General features: G+C 38.8%; 1 protein-coding gene across 2 annotated transcripts; it reads right to left on the bottom strand.

Annotated features, from left to right (window-relative positions):
• Window positions 1-362: 362 nt before the first annotated feature.
• Window positions 363-9,547, bottom strand: SPIC (Spi-C transcription factor). 2 transcript variants are annotated; one of them, XM_009288371.1, is made up of 6 exons: window positions 9,472-9,547; window positions 7,936-7,962; window positions 7,214-7,307; window positions 5,418-5,533; window positions 4,365-4,473; window positions 363-890 (listed from the first exon to the last, which is right to left on the bottom strand). In XM_009288371.1, exons 2-6 carry the CDS (start codon window positions 7,936-7,938, stop codon window positions 463-465), a joined length of 750 nt encoding a protein of 249 aa, XP_009286646.1. In that variant the 5' UTR covers window positions 7,939-7,962; window positions 9,472-9,547; the 3' UTR covers window positions 363-462. The 2 variants fall into 2 exon arrangements, with proteins under 2 accessions (XP_009286646.1, XP_019329948.1); XM_019474403.1 differs by lacking the exons at window positions 7,936-7,962; window positions 9,472-9,547 and having other exon boundaries at window positions 463-890; window positions 7,214-7,319.
• Between the last annotated feature and the right edge of the window lie 5,939 nt (window positions 9,548-15,486).

Raw genomic sequence — 15,486 nt, 5'->3', positions numbered from 1 at the left:
GTAGCTTCATGCAGTTGGCAAATCTCTTCCCTTTCTAATTCACGTGCACCCAACTGATAAGGAGTGTGTGCGCTATGGTACAACAGCATCTAAATTCTGATTGGAAATGTTGGCGACATGCATAAAACTTCCAATGAGTGTTGTCAGGGTGGGATCTTTGATATCCACTAACAGACAAAAGCCTTGATCCTGATCTTGGATATACCAGCTTGAATCTGAAGAAATTCCTCTGATTAACATCATGGAGAATAGAACATGCCCTACAGCTGCTGGTTTTCTTCAATAGTCAATGACTGTTTATCATTAACTTCAAAAGGAACAAAACTAGGCCAACATCATTTTTAAAACTCTCCTCTTCATGTGTTTGTATGATATCTTAAAGGAAAAGCTATGTATAGAGAAGAGTTCCTGTGCTAGAAAGCATTACTAGCTAACAAAGGCCTGTTTATGTGAAAGACATGTCTAGCTGTTAGCATGCTGTAATGCATAACCATTGTTATACATGTAATTATTGTAACTGGTCCAGTCATCTGCACACTGATATTCTTGATTAGACTGAATGTACGGATGATAAACTGTTTCTTTTCCCAAGAAGTAAGATGGAGCAAGTCTCTGTAAAACAACAGCACTGAACTGGTATGTCAGCTTCCTTCGAATTTTAATGATTTCACCTGTTCTTCCATAATTCCTCAGTGCTCTGGCCATTTTCTGATATGTCATGATCTTGCGGTTTCCCTTTCTTTCTCCCCACAGCTCTGCAAGTTTCTCCTTGTTTTTGGAGACAAACTGGAAGACACCATTGGGCTTATCCACCCATTGGATGCAGTTTGCCATAGCTGGATCATACAGAGACTCATGGAGGTACTCAAACAGTCGAAGTTTTTTTCTACCTATTAAGAAATAAAGTACAAAAGGTCAGAACGGAACTCATACTTGTTTTAAAAGATGAGTAGTTGTCTTTTTCCTGCAAAAGGTCTTACAGTCAAAAGCATAGGTAAACCTAATACGCAGTCACAAATTAAAAGATCAGTATAAACTATACAATGGAAGACCAGCAACAGCAAATGGAATGATAGTTCTGAAACATGTACAGATCTGTGGTGACAGAAAGGGCTTTGGTCATTAGAGTTTCAAGAGCAGGTTATTTGGGGATCATGACAAATATCTTGTGACTTCACTGCGTGGTGGGTCTCAGAAGTCACCTTCAGCAGTCTTCAGACACATGCTGTGCAGGTGCATGGTCGAGGAACTCACTGCAGGAAATTATATCCTCAAACAGTGCAGGAAAGAGGTTCTGGAGAGCCAATCTGAATGTTTTTGAATAAATGTTTCCCCTGCTTAATCAAAACTCAAAGATTTTGAGATGAGTCAATTTTGTCAGGTTTGTTTCAGGAATGTTTTGGGGATGCAAGGTAGTCTCAGATATAAGAAAGGGTGAGTGAGTGAGCAGGAAGAGCAAGCTAGTTTTGAACCATAAACCTCACCTAGTCAATAAGGAGCTAGACCTTCTGGTGCGCTGTAGTTTTCTAAAAATGTGCCGAAGTGTCAACTTGCATTCCCATGCAGAATAAAGCAAGCTCAGTACCGCAATATTTGTCAGTTAACAAAGTGCTTCTCTCCACAGGGTCAGCTCTCAAACTTAAGTTTACTAGTGAGGCTTATTTAGTTTCACTTAGGTCTTGTGGATCCCTCTCTCTGAAGTTCCTCTAGTTCCCTTCACAAAGCCAAGGGTGACCAAGAAGCTGCCGTAAGGAGGAAGAATTGAAGATTATGAGACAAAGAGGAACATTTTGCAGAAAGGAGAATCTATGCAGAAGAACGGCTTCCACTTTAACCAAAGTGGAAACAAGCAGCTGCACCTAAAGTTCATAAAGTCTTGTCTTGCGTGACTATTTTAAACTAGGAACGGGGGAAAAGTGACAGTTGCTAAGGAACACTGAGGTCAAGCCAAGACATCTGTTAGGGATGACAGTAATTCTGCATCTGGTGGTAAGGAAAGAGGAGAGAAGTGACAGTCAGACTAGGAAGAAGAAGAGCCTGAAATCAGAGGTACTTTCCAAAAAATTAATAAAGTTTCATTATCTAAATAAAAATTGTCCTGTGACTAGAAGTTCATATTCTACTAGAAATACATATATTATTCCCAAGATGAGAAGCTTAAAAGCAAACCAGTGAAGGACACTGCCTGGTCACAGTAAACACTTTTTAGTAGGTGACCCCTTTAGGTCCCCTCCAACTCAAATTACGCTGTAAACTTATGAACCTATGGTAGAACAAGTAAAATCAGGGGAAAATCCACAGACGTCTGTGGACTGAGTCTCTTTTGGAAAATGACAGTGTAGCCATGTCTGCAGCAGCATCTGATTTCATGCTGTCTGTCCTCTTAGTTCAGCTGTCATTTCTGCCCGAGCTTTTATTTCTAGACACATTGTCTCTAGCTGTCTTGGTTTGGGAGGTCTTACTGGCTCTTCTGTGTTAATGCAGCTATGTTTCTAGAGCCCAGCTGTTATCTACAAAGTGCTACACAATGTCGATGCAGCAGTTTGAGCTGGGGTTAGTCCACAGATCTTAGTACTGCACCTCGTTGCATAAGCTACTGGTGTTCGCCACCAGGCCCTAAACATCAGTCTAAGCTAGCAGGCTCGTGTCTGCAGGTTTCTTGTGTGGTCACTGGAGAGAGGCAGGTTCCTCCAGAAGGTGTTTCAGAGCATCTGCATTAGATTTCTGTGCTCAGTTGTCCCAAAGCAGCCTAAGTCTCTCTGGGTGTGAGAGAGTCTAATTCAGCCTAATTCTAATCTCTAATTCAGATGCATTTCTGAAGTGCCTCTCTTGATTGTCTCCACTCACCAAGCTTTAGTTCAGATCATGGAATGGTCTTGACGTGCATCAACTGGACTCCTTTCAGAGGAAACCTAACTCAAAGATGCTTTCCAGAAGCGTATCTAAGTCACTGCATCTTCCAGAACTTGCAGCCAGCCTAGAGATTGCCCTAAAAAAACCCTTGTGAAACACTTTAAACACAGACTTTGGGTCCTCAGTACTCATTGTTTCATCTACAGATCTATTCCTAAAGGGCTACGCTACTTGCTAGTGTACAGAAAACCTCTCATGTCCTAATAAGAAGCCAAGAGGACTAAATTTATTTAGGTATAGTGGAAATAGTCCCCCAAATCACAGTTTCTGGCAGGAATATTGCCATGGACACAAAGAAACCCATAAAAGGACACACACACCACACCACACCCCCCCATAAGAATAGTCAGTCATTCTGCAAATGTATGCAGTATAGCCTTCTGGAAAATAAGATTGATAATAATGTAAAATAAATGTGAAATAGGAAATGAAGTTTAACAGAACAGTAACAACTGAAGGTGAATTCAGATGTAAAATTCCCCAGTGCAACACTGGGTAAGACTTAGAAAAGCAACATTTCTGGATTGAAAGGTTTTCATTTGCAATGGTGAATTTCGAGTACTAGAAGTACAGAACTTAAAAGGAGAGGCTACTCTTCCCATCGTCCCGAGGAATTTGTGGTAGTAGTAGCTATTAAGCAACAGAAACCACAGTGTTCAGCATCAATGGGGAGAGATGATACCAAAAACTAGCACCATGTGGTTAAAGTTGAGAGAAGGGGATTTCAAAAAGCAACAAAACCAGGAAGCTACTCAAAAAGACCCCACGGTCAAAAGTAGGTGCAACAGCTCAGAGTGGAAGCTGTGTAAATCTCATCTAGCAGAGTCATAGAAAAGATGCTGAGTCCCAAACAAAAACCAAAGAATGAATGCAATAAACAAATGAAGTACTGTAATGATCAATGTCACACGACCTATTCTTTGCAAAATAGATATCCACTCAAGTAAAGTCAACCAAAAGGAGCACAAAAATAGATATAAAAATGCACACTGGAAGTGACAAAAGCTAAAAGGTAATTTGAAAAGTAAGCAAAGAAAGGCATAAAATCAGGTGCAAAAATATTCATGTATATGAAAAACCTTCAAGAAAACCACTCCTTGTTGGACCACATAAAAAAAAATAAGTTATTAAAGTGGATAAAGATGTTATTGATAGCTAGATTTACTTCTCTGCATCAGACTTCATCCCAGATGATTTGGAGTGAAACACATCTCTGGTTTGTTTTTCCATGTAGTATACAAGAGGACAGAATAAGATGATAACAGATTTATCTTACCTTATGAGATTTAGCAGATAGGAATTGAAGACTAGCAGTTGTATTCTAGTTACTATTAAATGTTAACTTATTTTTTCCCATTAAAAGTAAAAAAAATTAAGAAAAAGAGAAAGCACGATTTGCCAAGGGATTTTTTAAAGTAACGTATGTATCAAGAGACGCTTTTTCTACACACCTTTCCCTGCTTTTGGCTGGCCAGCAGCAGCATGCATCACTTGGTTTTCTGGAGTATTCTGCAGTGTGTGGTAGACAGTCTCATCTGCATAAAAATCCGCTGCACTGTTCTTCAAGAATTAAGACAATGAAGAGTTACTAATAGAGTACATTCTCTGAGGAGAAAGAAACTTGCAGTAATTAATTTACTGAAGCCTTCAAAATGCAACCTTTCATCACCTCACCCATGGAAGACTCTTCTCAGCCATGAAGGCACGCAGTGTACTGTACCAGTAACAAGCAGCACCAATTTATGTCCAGTGGGGAGGACTGCCTACCAGGGGAGAAATTAAGAGGGAAAACAGAGTAATTGCCTCACTCTGGACCTTCAACCCTTCTGCTGGAAGCAGAGGAGGAACAGTGGACTCTGTTTCTGGAGTTAGTAAAAGACAAGGGCCACCTGGAATGAGGTCCCTACAGACTCTGTAGTTCCTGTGTCACGTTGTTGCTAATCTGCTGGTTGAAAATGGGCTTTTGTGGAATCTATTTACCTGAAATTCTCTCCCCTGCAATATTAATTTTCCACCACTCCTGGAGGCCACAGTCCCAGTGTTTTTAAGAACAAACATGGACTCTGCAGGCTGGAGCTGAGCTGAGTCCAGATAATGCTGGTCTTTCCAGCACTCTTAAAGCAAACTGCTGGGGAAGAAATCAAAGGCATGGCACTTTCTCACAGCGGCCGAAGCTACGCGAGGCTGGAAGTTGTTGTTCTCTGCCTGTTCCTGGGTAACAGACAGAAGCCCTTTTCCCTGCTGTACTAGTAGGTTTGTTTGTTCGTTGTCATGTTACATGATGAACCACAGAGGAGCACGAGAGGCAAACAGCTAAGATGAATCCTAAAAAGAGACTATTAAACACGTTTTGCAACTATTTCCCAAGGCAGTTTCATCTGAATCATGCCTGGCCAGACTGAATTTCTGTTAGAGTTAGCATAATGGTTGGTATGAGAAATCACAAATGGGCAGCCAATTTTCCATTTACGTCTGACTCTGTTACTAGTAATCAGTTCACTTACAATCACATTTCTCCAGCTATACCCTGGGTCCTCTGTAGATGGTGCTGCAGAGTAGCTGGGACTTGCTCGGAGGTGGTGGTGGTGGTGGTTGATCAGAGCCAGGCAATTTTTGTAACCTGAGAATTAGGAGGATGGAGCAAAAACTGGGTGAGTAAAAGGGAGAGAAGAGGGGGAAAAACCCAGCGGCAAACAACCTAATATGCTACTGGGTGTGTTGAAAAGCATTTATCCTATGGCTGACTTCTAGATAATAAACTCTCCAGAGCCAAGATGTTTCATGTCAGCAGGTTATCCAACATAATCTGTACTGTTACTGCTAATCACACCCTTAGGCTGGTTTTGTTCACCTTCACAATGAAAAGCAACATTTGTTAAGATAAAATGTCAGATATTTCATAGTATTATGAAATAGAAAAAGGAGGGCCAAACAAATCACCAGACATAATGAATGGGATAATTATAGACTACTGTAATACATGTATTAGAAAGGAAAAGAGAATGTCACTCAGTTCTTCTGTAGGCCATTAGTGCAATGCAAGTAAGAGTCTCCAATCATGAATGAAGTGGAGGAGCATCAGAGCATCTGCAGTGCCTGAAAGAACAACATGGAAGGAACCCAAGACCTTAGGATGTTTAAAAGAAGCAGAGGAGAACACCGGACTGAGGCACTTTGAATAAATTATGCACTGCAGGTGGTCAGAAGAAGATTTTGGGGGGTACGTCTATTGCAAGTGGAGATGTGGGTGCAGCTGTGGGACATACTAAACACTGAGTTGCAAGTGTTTAAAACCTCTCTCCATTGGCCCTACCAACAGATACAGGCAAGGACATTGCAAGAAATTATATATAATAGGTCCTTCAGCATGTGTGAATTACCAATGTAGTGGAGCCAAAAATTCATTAACAGCAGCTGAAGATATGGCCCAGTTGGTCTTATTTACATTTCAGTATATAATAGATAATATGTAAATAAACTTCCTCATATGAAATGCATTCCATACAGAATACAGTAGATACTTTGTTCCGGACTTAGAGGGTTTGTGATATAGCCTCCTATTTTCCTTTCCTACCATTTCTATTTACAATGTTAAAACCCCAAATACAGATTTTAAATTTTATAGTAATTTAATTGCCAAAACCTTGCCTGAATTGGAACAATTTACAGCTTGCCTGTATTTTAAGTTTTGTAAAGTAGAAAACTCTTGAAGCCAAGAAAAACACTTTTGTATTAATTATCCAGACTCAAACTATCATTTCTGCATAAAAATATTTAAAATTTGTATTTTAATGTAAAAAAAGTAATTGTGGAAATTAATTTCACCTGTTGGATCCTTGGTCTTTTTTTTTTTTTGTCTTTTTTTTTTCCCCTTGGAATTCATTGTTATTAGAGTTTATTCACAGCATAACAGAAGGACATTTTTCAGTGAAAACATTGAAACTGGAAAATGGCTGGGGGGGGGTGGGGATATATTCTCTTATGAAAACTGAAAACATTGAAACTGGAAAATGGCTGGGGGGGTATTGTCACTTTTTTAGAAATCTGCGCTCAATGCACCTAGGCTGGTACTGGGGAGAAGGTAGAGAGGGACTGTCCAACAGTTTCCCTGTGCTGTGACATGGAAGATGCATGCCACACCAGGCAGGGCATATTATTCCCCCTTTCCATCCTCCCAATGTACCCTTCTGTTGTTCATTAATCCACCCCTGGGAAATTACTCTCCCACCTACGTGTCTTCAGATGTACTTTCCTTAAAAATACAAAACGGTAAATGAAATGGAATAATGGTCTTTTTTACCTGGTGAATACTGCATTTCTCTGTCAGAGTGCTGCTGCAGTACTTCTAGTGCATCTTCGAAAGCCTGGCCCAGTACGTCTTGGTCAGGAAAATTCTGCAAGAACATTTTTCTGTCAGGAGCCAAAAAGGACCAGGCTGGATCTTTCAACATTGTCAGTCGGAAAATCCCAAGTAAATACAGTGATTATACAGAATATACATCCTCTTGGAATATGTATTTTGCAGACACTGAGGCATTACCATAATTGTTTACTATTATGAGAAAGTCCTCACTCCTTTGAGAAGTCTCTTTGAGGTCAGTGGGACAACTCACACGGGTAACATTAATCACTCGCGCAAATGTTTCAAGGTTCATTTCCTTAATTTGCAGCAGAAGTTTATATAAAGGGTGTTACTGCTATTGGAGTGTTTTATAGTATGTAATAGAGAGGTATGTATCACTTGTGTAACATGATTTACGAAGACAAAGTTATCATTCAATAACATTGACATGACAAAAATTATAACGTACAAGTTATGAAGTAGTTATGCAGAGAAAATGCTATACTATGCCAGTATGGGAAACCAAGTGTGGATTTCCAGAAAACTGTTTATTGTCATTTTAGAACAACTTGCTCTGAAAAGCTAAAAAATTCCCCCAAAATCTGAGTTTGCCTAAGAGTTTTCTGTAGCATATTTGAAGCACTCAGTAATGAAAGAGAGTAAAGGCATTGTAGACTTACCATTATTTAGATATCAAAACTTGAATCCTGTTTAAAATAAACAATATTTTTAAATTGTATGTTTCAAAATAAACAATAATTCTCTCAGTATAAATACAATTAACAAAATGAAATAACTCCACATTATTTCCAGTGATGGAATAAAATGTATTTAATAATACAGATAAAAGTAATTTAGGATTAGAAAGTGGCATTTTAATGAAATTAAATAATTGCAACATTGTATTTTGGTTTTTTTTAAATTCATACTATTTTTCATTACTAAATTTTCCAGTTTCATTAACACTGTGACTTTTAGATTACTATCCATATCATTGTAAACACATTTTTTAAAGACATTATGAAGTGAAAATCTGTTATTGCTGACAGTCAGTCTTAGTTAGCACACCAACTAATTTCCCAAAGAAAATACTGACCTGAACAAATGCAAGTGTTTAAGTCCTTTTGGTTTTCAGACATAGTTGAAACAAACTTAGTTTTTTTCCATAATGAAGATTAGCATATGACTGTATATGAATATACATAAACTTTCAGACTGTGAGTTCCAGAAGCAAATTTGATTGTTTAATAAACAGTGAAAATAGACACATTTTCAGTCACTTTAACATGGAGTATACTTCATATACAACATTACTCAGAAACAATTCCTTAGTACCTCTTTTTTATTTATTACATATTTATTTGTTACAGATTATAATGATCAGGTTTTGTTGCCTTTTCCTGTTCTCATTTACATTATTATTTCAAAATTGTAACAATAATAATAATAGTAGTAGTAGTAATAATAATAATGTATTCATCAGTATTTTACTCATTAAAGGTTTGATTATAATCTATTGAAAATACTGGAAATTTTGTCAGTGATTTCAGCAGATGCAAAATTGATGTCTGTGTGATGTTTTAAAATGCAAAGGAGAGACAAGATACATAAATATAAATATAAATATGAAAGAATTTTATCCAAGACTCACCATGAATGTTCTAACCTGGTAATTATGCCTCAGATAAGTATGTTACAAAGTACCGTCAAAATTCGTAAAAGTTTTTTTAAATCTTGATTACCAAGCATATATGGTGAAATCCTGGTGATTCAGTAAATTGACCTCACTGAAGTCGATGGGATTTTTCTCTTTGACTTCAGTGCAGCAAGTATTTCAATAAACTGATCTAATTTTATTCTAAAACCAGAATGGGCCACATTAATCCTTTAGCTGCAATGGTGGCCACAGATTCTTGGGGTATAGAGCTGTAGAAATTAAAGACATGAATCTCCTTTGTAAAGATCCTCACATAGTGTTCCCCTAATTTTAAGTAATTCACTTTCTTTAAATTGCTTTTGTCTAACTCAAACTCCAAACTGATTCTTGGTAACCTTGACAGAACATCTGCAGTCACTGTTGATGCCTTTCAAAGCCTAAAATGTACAAGTATCGGCAAGGTGCTGTTGAATGGTCATACCATTTACACAGCTGAATTCATACCAAAAAAGAAAAGGTCACACCTTAAGTAAGTTTAAAAAAAAGTCTGAACACTTACCTAGAACTTCAACTCCACACACAACACAAGAATCTGTCTGGTTTCATAAATAAATGAAAGACTCGGTTCCCACAGCAATAGGCTGGCAAAGGGGCTGCATTAAATAGCTGATTTTAGGGAAGTGTTTTGGCTAGGGATTTTTTTGAGAGTAAAGGTATAGTACACTGCTAGCATGGCCCTTCATTCTGCACAAAAGAAGGATGATTTGTACTGATATAAAACAAAATCAAATGTTTTAAGTATTGTCCAAGACATGCAGATTGCAGGCACTGGGAGAGATTCCTTTTGGCTATGGCACATCCTAACAAATCTGTCACTGGTATGTAGTCACCCATATAGACTACAGCGGACGTTGAGGTTTTATCTGAACATCCTGCTTAGCTCACTGCAAGATGCAGACCAAACTAGACCCTAAAATAAGAGTTTGAGGGAATTTCAGAACTCTGCTTCAAAGCTCACATTTGTAGCCCAGGCCCAGCTCTAAAGCATTTACTAAAGCATTCAGTACGGATTCAGACAAGCTGTAGTTGCTAATTTGCCACACGCTTCCTGAGCAGCTACAAGCCATGCTGTTGCACCCTACAGAACTCTATGTTTTTCAGTACAAAACTTCTTATTGCTGACATAATCTATCCTGTGCCATAGCTCTTTGCAGCCAAGTCTTTCAGAGGCACGTTTTACAAAATTTCCTCAGCATTTGCCATGAAACTGCTGTAAAATAGTAATTACCTCTTACAATATTTATCTACACTCCTTCCCAATAACCATAGTCAAGAACTAGCCTGGCTATGAATGCTGAGTGGAAGCAATTTGAAGCCAATGTTAGCATCAACCATTATCTGCTGGTTTCAGATGCAAGCTGCCTTTTCAAAATTTGCACCACGAAGTTTCAGAATATCTTTTTTTTTCATGAAATACATTAATACATGTATGTGGTTTTTTGAACTACAAGTTCCATTTTGTAGCACTTCTCTGGTGTGACTTGGGCTTATAAAGGAAAATTAACCTGCAACCGTGCTCTTAAAACATCAAAATGTGACTCAGCACTGGATTTCAGGCCAAAATACGATTACACAATTAACTTCTTTCCACATACAGTTAACTTAACTTTGCAACATGGAAAAGCATAGATTTCATGGTTCAGTTCTTTCCTGAAGTATAAGTATGTATCGGATACTCTTCTGCCCTCCTGTGCTCCCCACTCATCCTGGCCATGAAATTGCAGGGCTGGCCCCTGTGGAGGAGGTTAGGGCTGTCCCATGCTGGTCACAGCCAATTCCAGCTGGCTCTGCAACGGATCCACCACGTGCCAAAGTGGAGCTCATCAGCCATGTGTGCGGCACCTCTGCAAAAACATTCTGAGGAAAGAGCAGAAAATGCCAAAGGTGAGGAGACAAACCTAGGAGGGAACACCAGAGGAGACAAGGAGGGAACGAGGGATCAAGGGGACAAGGAGAGAAACAAGGGAATGAAGGGACAACAAGGTCAGAGGAGTTGAAGGGGTTCCATGACTGAGCAGGCACACCCTCAAAGGGACTGTGGCCCACGGAGGCTCCATGCTGGAGCAGAGGACACAAGTAAGAAGGAAGCAGCAGCGGAATAAAAGGGTGAGAGAGAAGGAGAGGCAGAGAGAAACTGCTACGTCCTGACCCCAATCCCCTGTGCCACCCATCACCTCACTGAAGGGACTGAATGTAACCTGGGGACATAACAAGAGGGGAGAAGATGTGTCTGGAGTGCAGCTGAGCCTGGGAAAGGGGAAGGAAAGATGTTTTAATGTTTGTCTTCTTTGCTTCCCAATACCCAAATCAGCAACTAAATATATTATGGCAATAAATTAAGTTAAATTCCCAAAGTGCGCGAGCAGCTGTGTGGGTGTGTTGGCTGCTGGCCAGGGCCAACACACCCCAGTAGTAAAAGAGGGTGAAGGTTGAGAGATTAAAGCTAATGGTTTTAACACCATTAAAATGATCAATCTTCCTAAATCAAATTGCTCAATCAGAATGTTACCATTTTGAATAAGAGGCTACACCGTAAGGCAGGTCAGCAAAAGGTTTGTGTTCAGAGGAAATAGGAAGGTGCCATACGTAGCACAAACACACAGCACAAAAACAAGAGCAAACGCTGCCTCAGTAGGGTAGATGTAAACTCCATAACCCGTTTGCACATTGCATCTTTGGCCCATCACAAGCTCAGAGCGAGGGCTCAGGCTACCTCCCTGGGAAGCCTGTAAGGTTTCGGAAGAGGCAGAGTAAGGTACAGCTCAGGACTGAGCGTCAGCTAACACTGACTGCTCACTCCTCAACAAATCACAGTACAGTCAAGGCAGGCAGCATGTTGGCCTCTACCAAGAAATGTTATTACAGAAGAAAGCCTGCTTTGATTTTTGCATTGCATGGGAAGATGGATTCCAGATACAAGCCTGAGAAAGAGAACTTACTATTCACATTTTAATGTCTCAAACAATTGATGTGGCTGATATCAAAATATGAATATCAGTTAGAAACCACAACATCAAGCTCTTCTCCTTCCTCCAGGTTTTAAAAATAAACTTCCAACAACAGAATGATTGTTTAAGTTTCAGAACTTTCTTTCATCCTTGCTTGGCACTCAAAGCTTGTTCATAGTAATGGTACAGAAGAAGCATTTTCACCTTTCTTTGAATAATAAACAGAACTAAATTATGTACTACAGCACTTGTCGGAGGGCTCGAGAAAGCATAAAGACTCTTGCATGAGGCACTGTTCAAATGTAGAATAAAAAACAGTCTCTCCCTTCCTAAAGGAATGTAAAACTCGAAATGGCAAGTTTTCTCACCAGGCATTTGTAGCTTTCTCAGATTTTTTTGAATGTCAGGCAATTTATAACTGCCCAAATAACACAGATAGAACACTCACGATACAAGGCACTTCACAGAAAAAAAAACAAACCCAAACCTGGTTGTAGAAATTATTCCGTTCCAGGGAGTCATTTGCCCATACAGAACAGACTGCCTACCAACTCAACAATCTCCAGAAATCAGAAATTGGTGAATGTGACAGCCACAGAGAGCTTCTGTGCTTACATACTTGTTCTGGCCCTTGGCAGACCCTTTTGCCACCCCTCTTCTGGCCATGCAGCTCTGTAATAATCTTTGTCATGAATCCTCATGGGTGTACGTTCACAATAATTACACCACCACAGATGCTGCCTCCCTGAAAGTGGAAGGGTTGAGAGATTACATGCCTGTGCTCACCTCCTGAGTCTAACCATGTTGACCAGCAAACTTTCAAATCTCTGCCATTATGCTGCTTCTGGTCGGCTCCATTCAAGGTTCAAAAGAAACCGGGAAGTTTCTTGCAGCAAGGATGCAGCCTTTTCTCTACATAGCAAGAACAGGGATCAACACACAGAGAGCTCTCTTCTTTTACATGTAGAGTGCAGTGATAATCCAGGCACAAGTGTTTCACAGTGAATCAGTCTGCAATCTGAACTTCAAATTAGTGGGCTCAGAAAATGCCTGAATTCACATTCCCAGACCCAGCATACAATGAAAACTCTCCTTAAAAATCCCAAAACACCAAACAAACACAAAAAGGAAATAAATGCCGCTTAGTACCAGCCTAAGTACTATTGTTTACTGTAATTTTGGTCAGATAATTTAGTGTAGAATACATACAGAAAAAAACCTGAAAGGGAACATAAAAACCAAAACCACAATTATGGCATCATATCATATAAGCAAACCAGATGATGAAACTGGATCTAACGATTCCATTTGTGTTGGGAGACTTTAGTCTATGCATTTCAACAAACACAATCGTTTATTCAAATACCAGAAGATGAGGATATATCATAAGTTCAAACTCTTCACTTGCCTTACAAATCATTCTACAAATGGCAAAATCTCTGCAATGCAAAGTATAGACTTTTATTGTAATTGGTGGAGTTATAGTATTGGTTCCTTAGCTGGTGGAAATTGGTATAGAGCCACCAAAGCCAAAGGATCACTGATGATTTGTACAAACAGAGGTTCTGGCTCATAGTTGACACTAGCATTATTTTCAGTACAGTAAGGGGAAATTTGCTGTGCCAGCACTAATGTTGCACATTCTTCCCTGACTTCCTGATTTGTTTTAATTCTTTGGCTACCTAATAAAGCATTACAGTTGATTAAACAGAAAGAGTGACATTTTTGCATTTTAATCCTTGTAAGAGCTCTTTATAGTTACTTAAAGGGCAACATTTTTTTAAAAGATCTTTGTCCAACCATTATTGCCAAGTACATCTTATATATGAAGCTTTTTCTCTTCTTAAGGAAGAAAAAAGATATTGAAAATGTTTTATGAATTGAATTTTAAGCCTAAAATGACAGATTATCTCAATCAGACTCATTTCCTTACCTTTGAATATGAAACCTTTGCATATCACATTGGGATTCCTATCTCAGAATCATGTTTTTAATTTTAATATGGCTTTAAAATATTTTGCTTTTAAAATGCTTTAATCCTTTTAGAGTTAATAGTTTTCTGGACTTTATAGGTCCAAAGAAAAAATGTCTTGCTATTTCTTAAGAAGATACTCTCTACTTTTACACTATTTCACAATTACATATGATTATCTTAATGTAAAGGAAATGTAAATGGAACCACTGATATGTTTGAATCTTAATGTTTTTCTGCTTTAGGAACTTAGTTCATTTTACATCTGTAACATATTCCACTTAGAACCATCAAATAATTACAGTCATAAAATTAGGTATTTGGATAAATTGTTGCAGAGGTTAGGTCTAAACATTTAATTACCTCTTCTGGGGCCTAAAAAGAGAAGTGCAGCGTGAAGGCTGAAGCGGCATAAGTGGGCAGATCAGCTCTTCAATGGAAAACCCACATCTAAAGCCCCCACTTTACAACTCAACTCAATATATTGGTCCAGTTGTCCGTGTCAGCAGGGCTTCTCAGGAAGCTTCTTCTTTGGCTCCATATAACCAAAGGAAGTGACTTGCTGCTGGGAAGCCCCGTGAAGATAGAAAACCAGAAACCACAACAGAAGCACAAGGAACTAATAACAAAAAGTGCATTGGGGAAAAAAAAAAAAAAACCCTCACTAAAAGAAGATTTTAAAGTGAAATATGAAATAATTACTTTGATTAATGTACAGGTATAATGAATAGTCCCTTAAATATTAGGATAGCTAAACCACCTACAAGTCAATAGTACTTCAGTGGAAAACTATCAGAGCAAGACAGGAATAATAATATGAGAGTATTTCATAAAAATAGCAATGGATAAAGGAAAGACTGTCGTTAGGAGGTGAGCCTGATAGAGGGTAAAAATGGAAGTCTTTTACTTAAAGAGAAAGATTATAGAAAGAAGAACAAAAAATTTTAATAACCCTTAATGGTGAAACTGGGGAAGCCAAATAAAACTAATCATTTTCCAAGTAACTGAGCTATTTGTGGAAGAAACACACCTTCAGATTCAAGGGGCGTTTAGATCATTCAGGATTAATTCAATATCTCATTTCAATCCCATTCCCCCTAAATCATAAAGCTGAGATTTGACAAATGTTAAGACTAGGTGAGAGCCTTTTGTGAACTCCAAAGAATGAAAGGAAGCAATTGTGTCTATTTTGGAAAAGCTGAAAAGACAGGCATACAATAGCTGCTGTAGTATCTGCAACCATATTACAACTTAGAAACCCTGCCTTTCCACTGCATAGACTTATGGCTAGGCCAATAAAAAGCAGACTTTACAATTTAGGTACTGAAATACATATGCTTTAGGTGTCTCCAGAATGCAATACTTTACTCTCCTCTGAAGCTCTTGGAGGCAGTTTTGTATCTCAAAATTGAATCAGTAGCCGCAGCACCACACAGAAAGTAAAAGCACTTTATCTAGCTAGTAAGAAACAGGGTGTCTGAAATACCAGCCCCTTCTTTTCTTTTAAAGCCCCACTGGGGAATAGGGCAGTGGTGTGCATGCTAGCTGAATGATCGCAGTGCTGCCCCAGACAGTAGTGATGTGGGTTCAGTTG

This window comes from Aptenodytes forsteri, unplaced genomic scaffold (assembly GCF_000699145.1).
Source record: "Aptenodytes forsteri isolate BGI_AS27 unplaced genomic scaffold, ASM69914v1 Scaffold56, whole genome shotgun sequence".
NCBI lineage: Eukaryota > Metazoa > Chordata > Aves > Sphenisciformes > Spheniscidae > Aptenodytes > Aptenodytes forsteri.
Note: the sequence above shows the minus strand (reverse complement) of the source record. Positions and strands in the feature narration are given on the sequence as shown.

Coding starts and splice junctions, on each gene's coding strand:
- SPIC (XM_019474403.1), bottom strand. CDS start 7,319: ATGTTCTTGCAGAATTTTCCTGACCAAGACGTACTGGGCCAGGCTTTC. Junction 4,474..5,417: donor ATAGCTGGAGAAATGTGATT/GTAAGTGAACTG, acceptor TAATTCTTGAAG/AACAGTGCAGCGGATTTTTA. Junction 891..4,364: donor CCAGCCAAAAGCAGGGAAAG/GTGTGTAGAAAA, acceptor ATTTCTTAATAG/GTAGAAAAAAACTTCGACTG.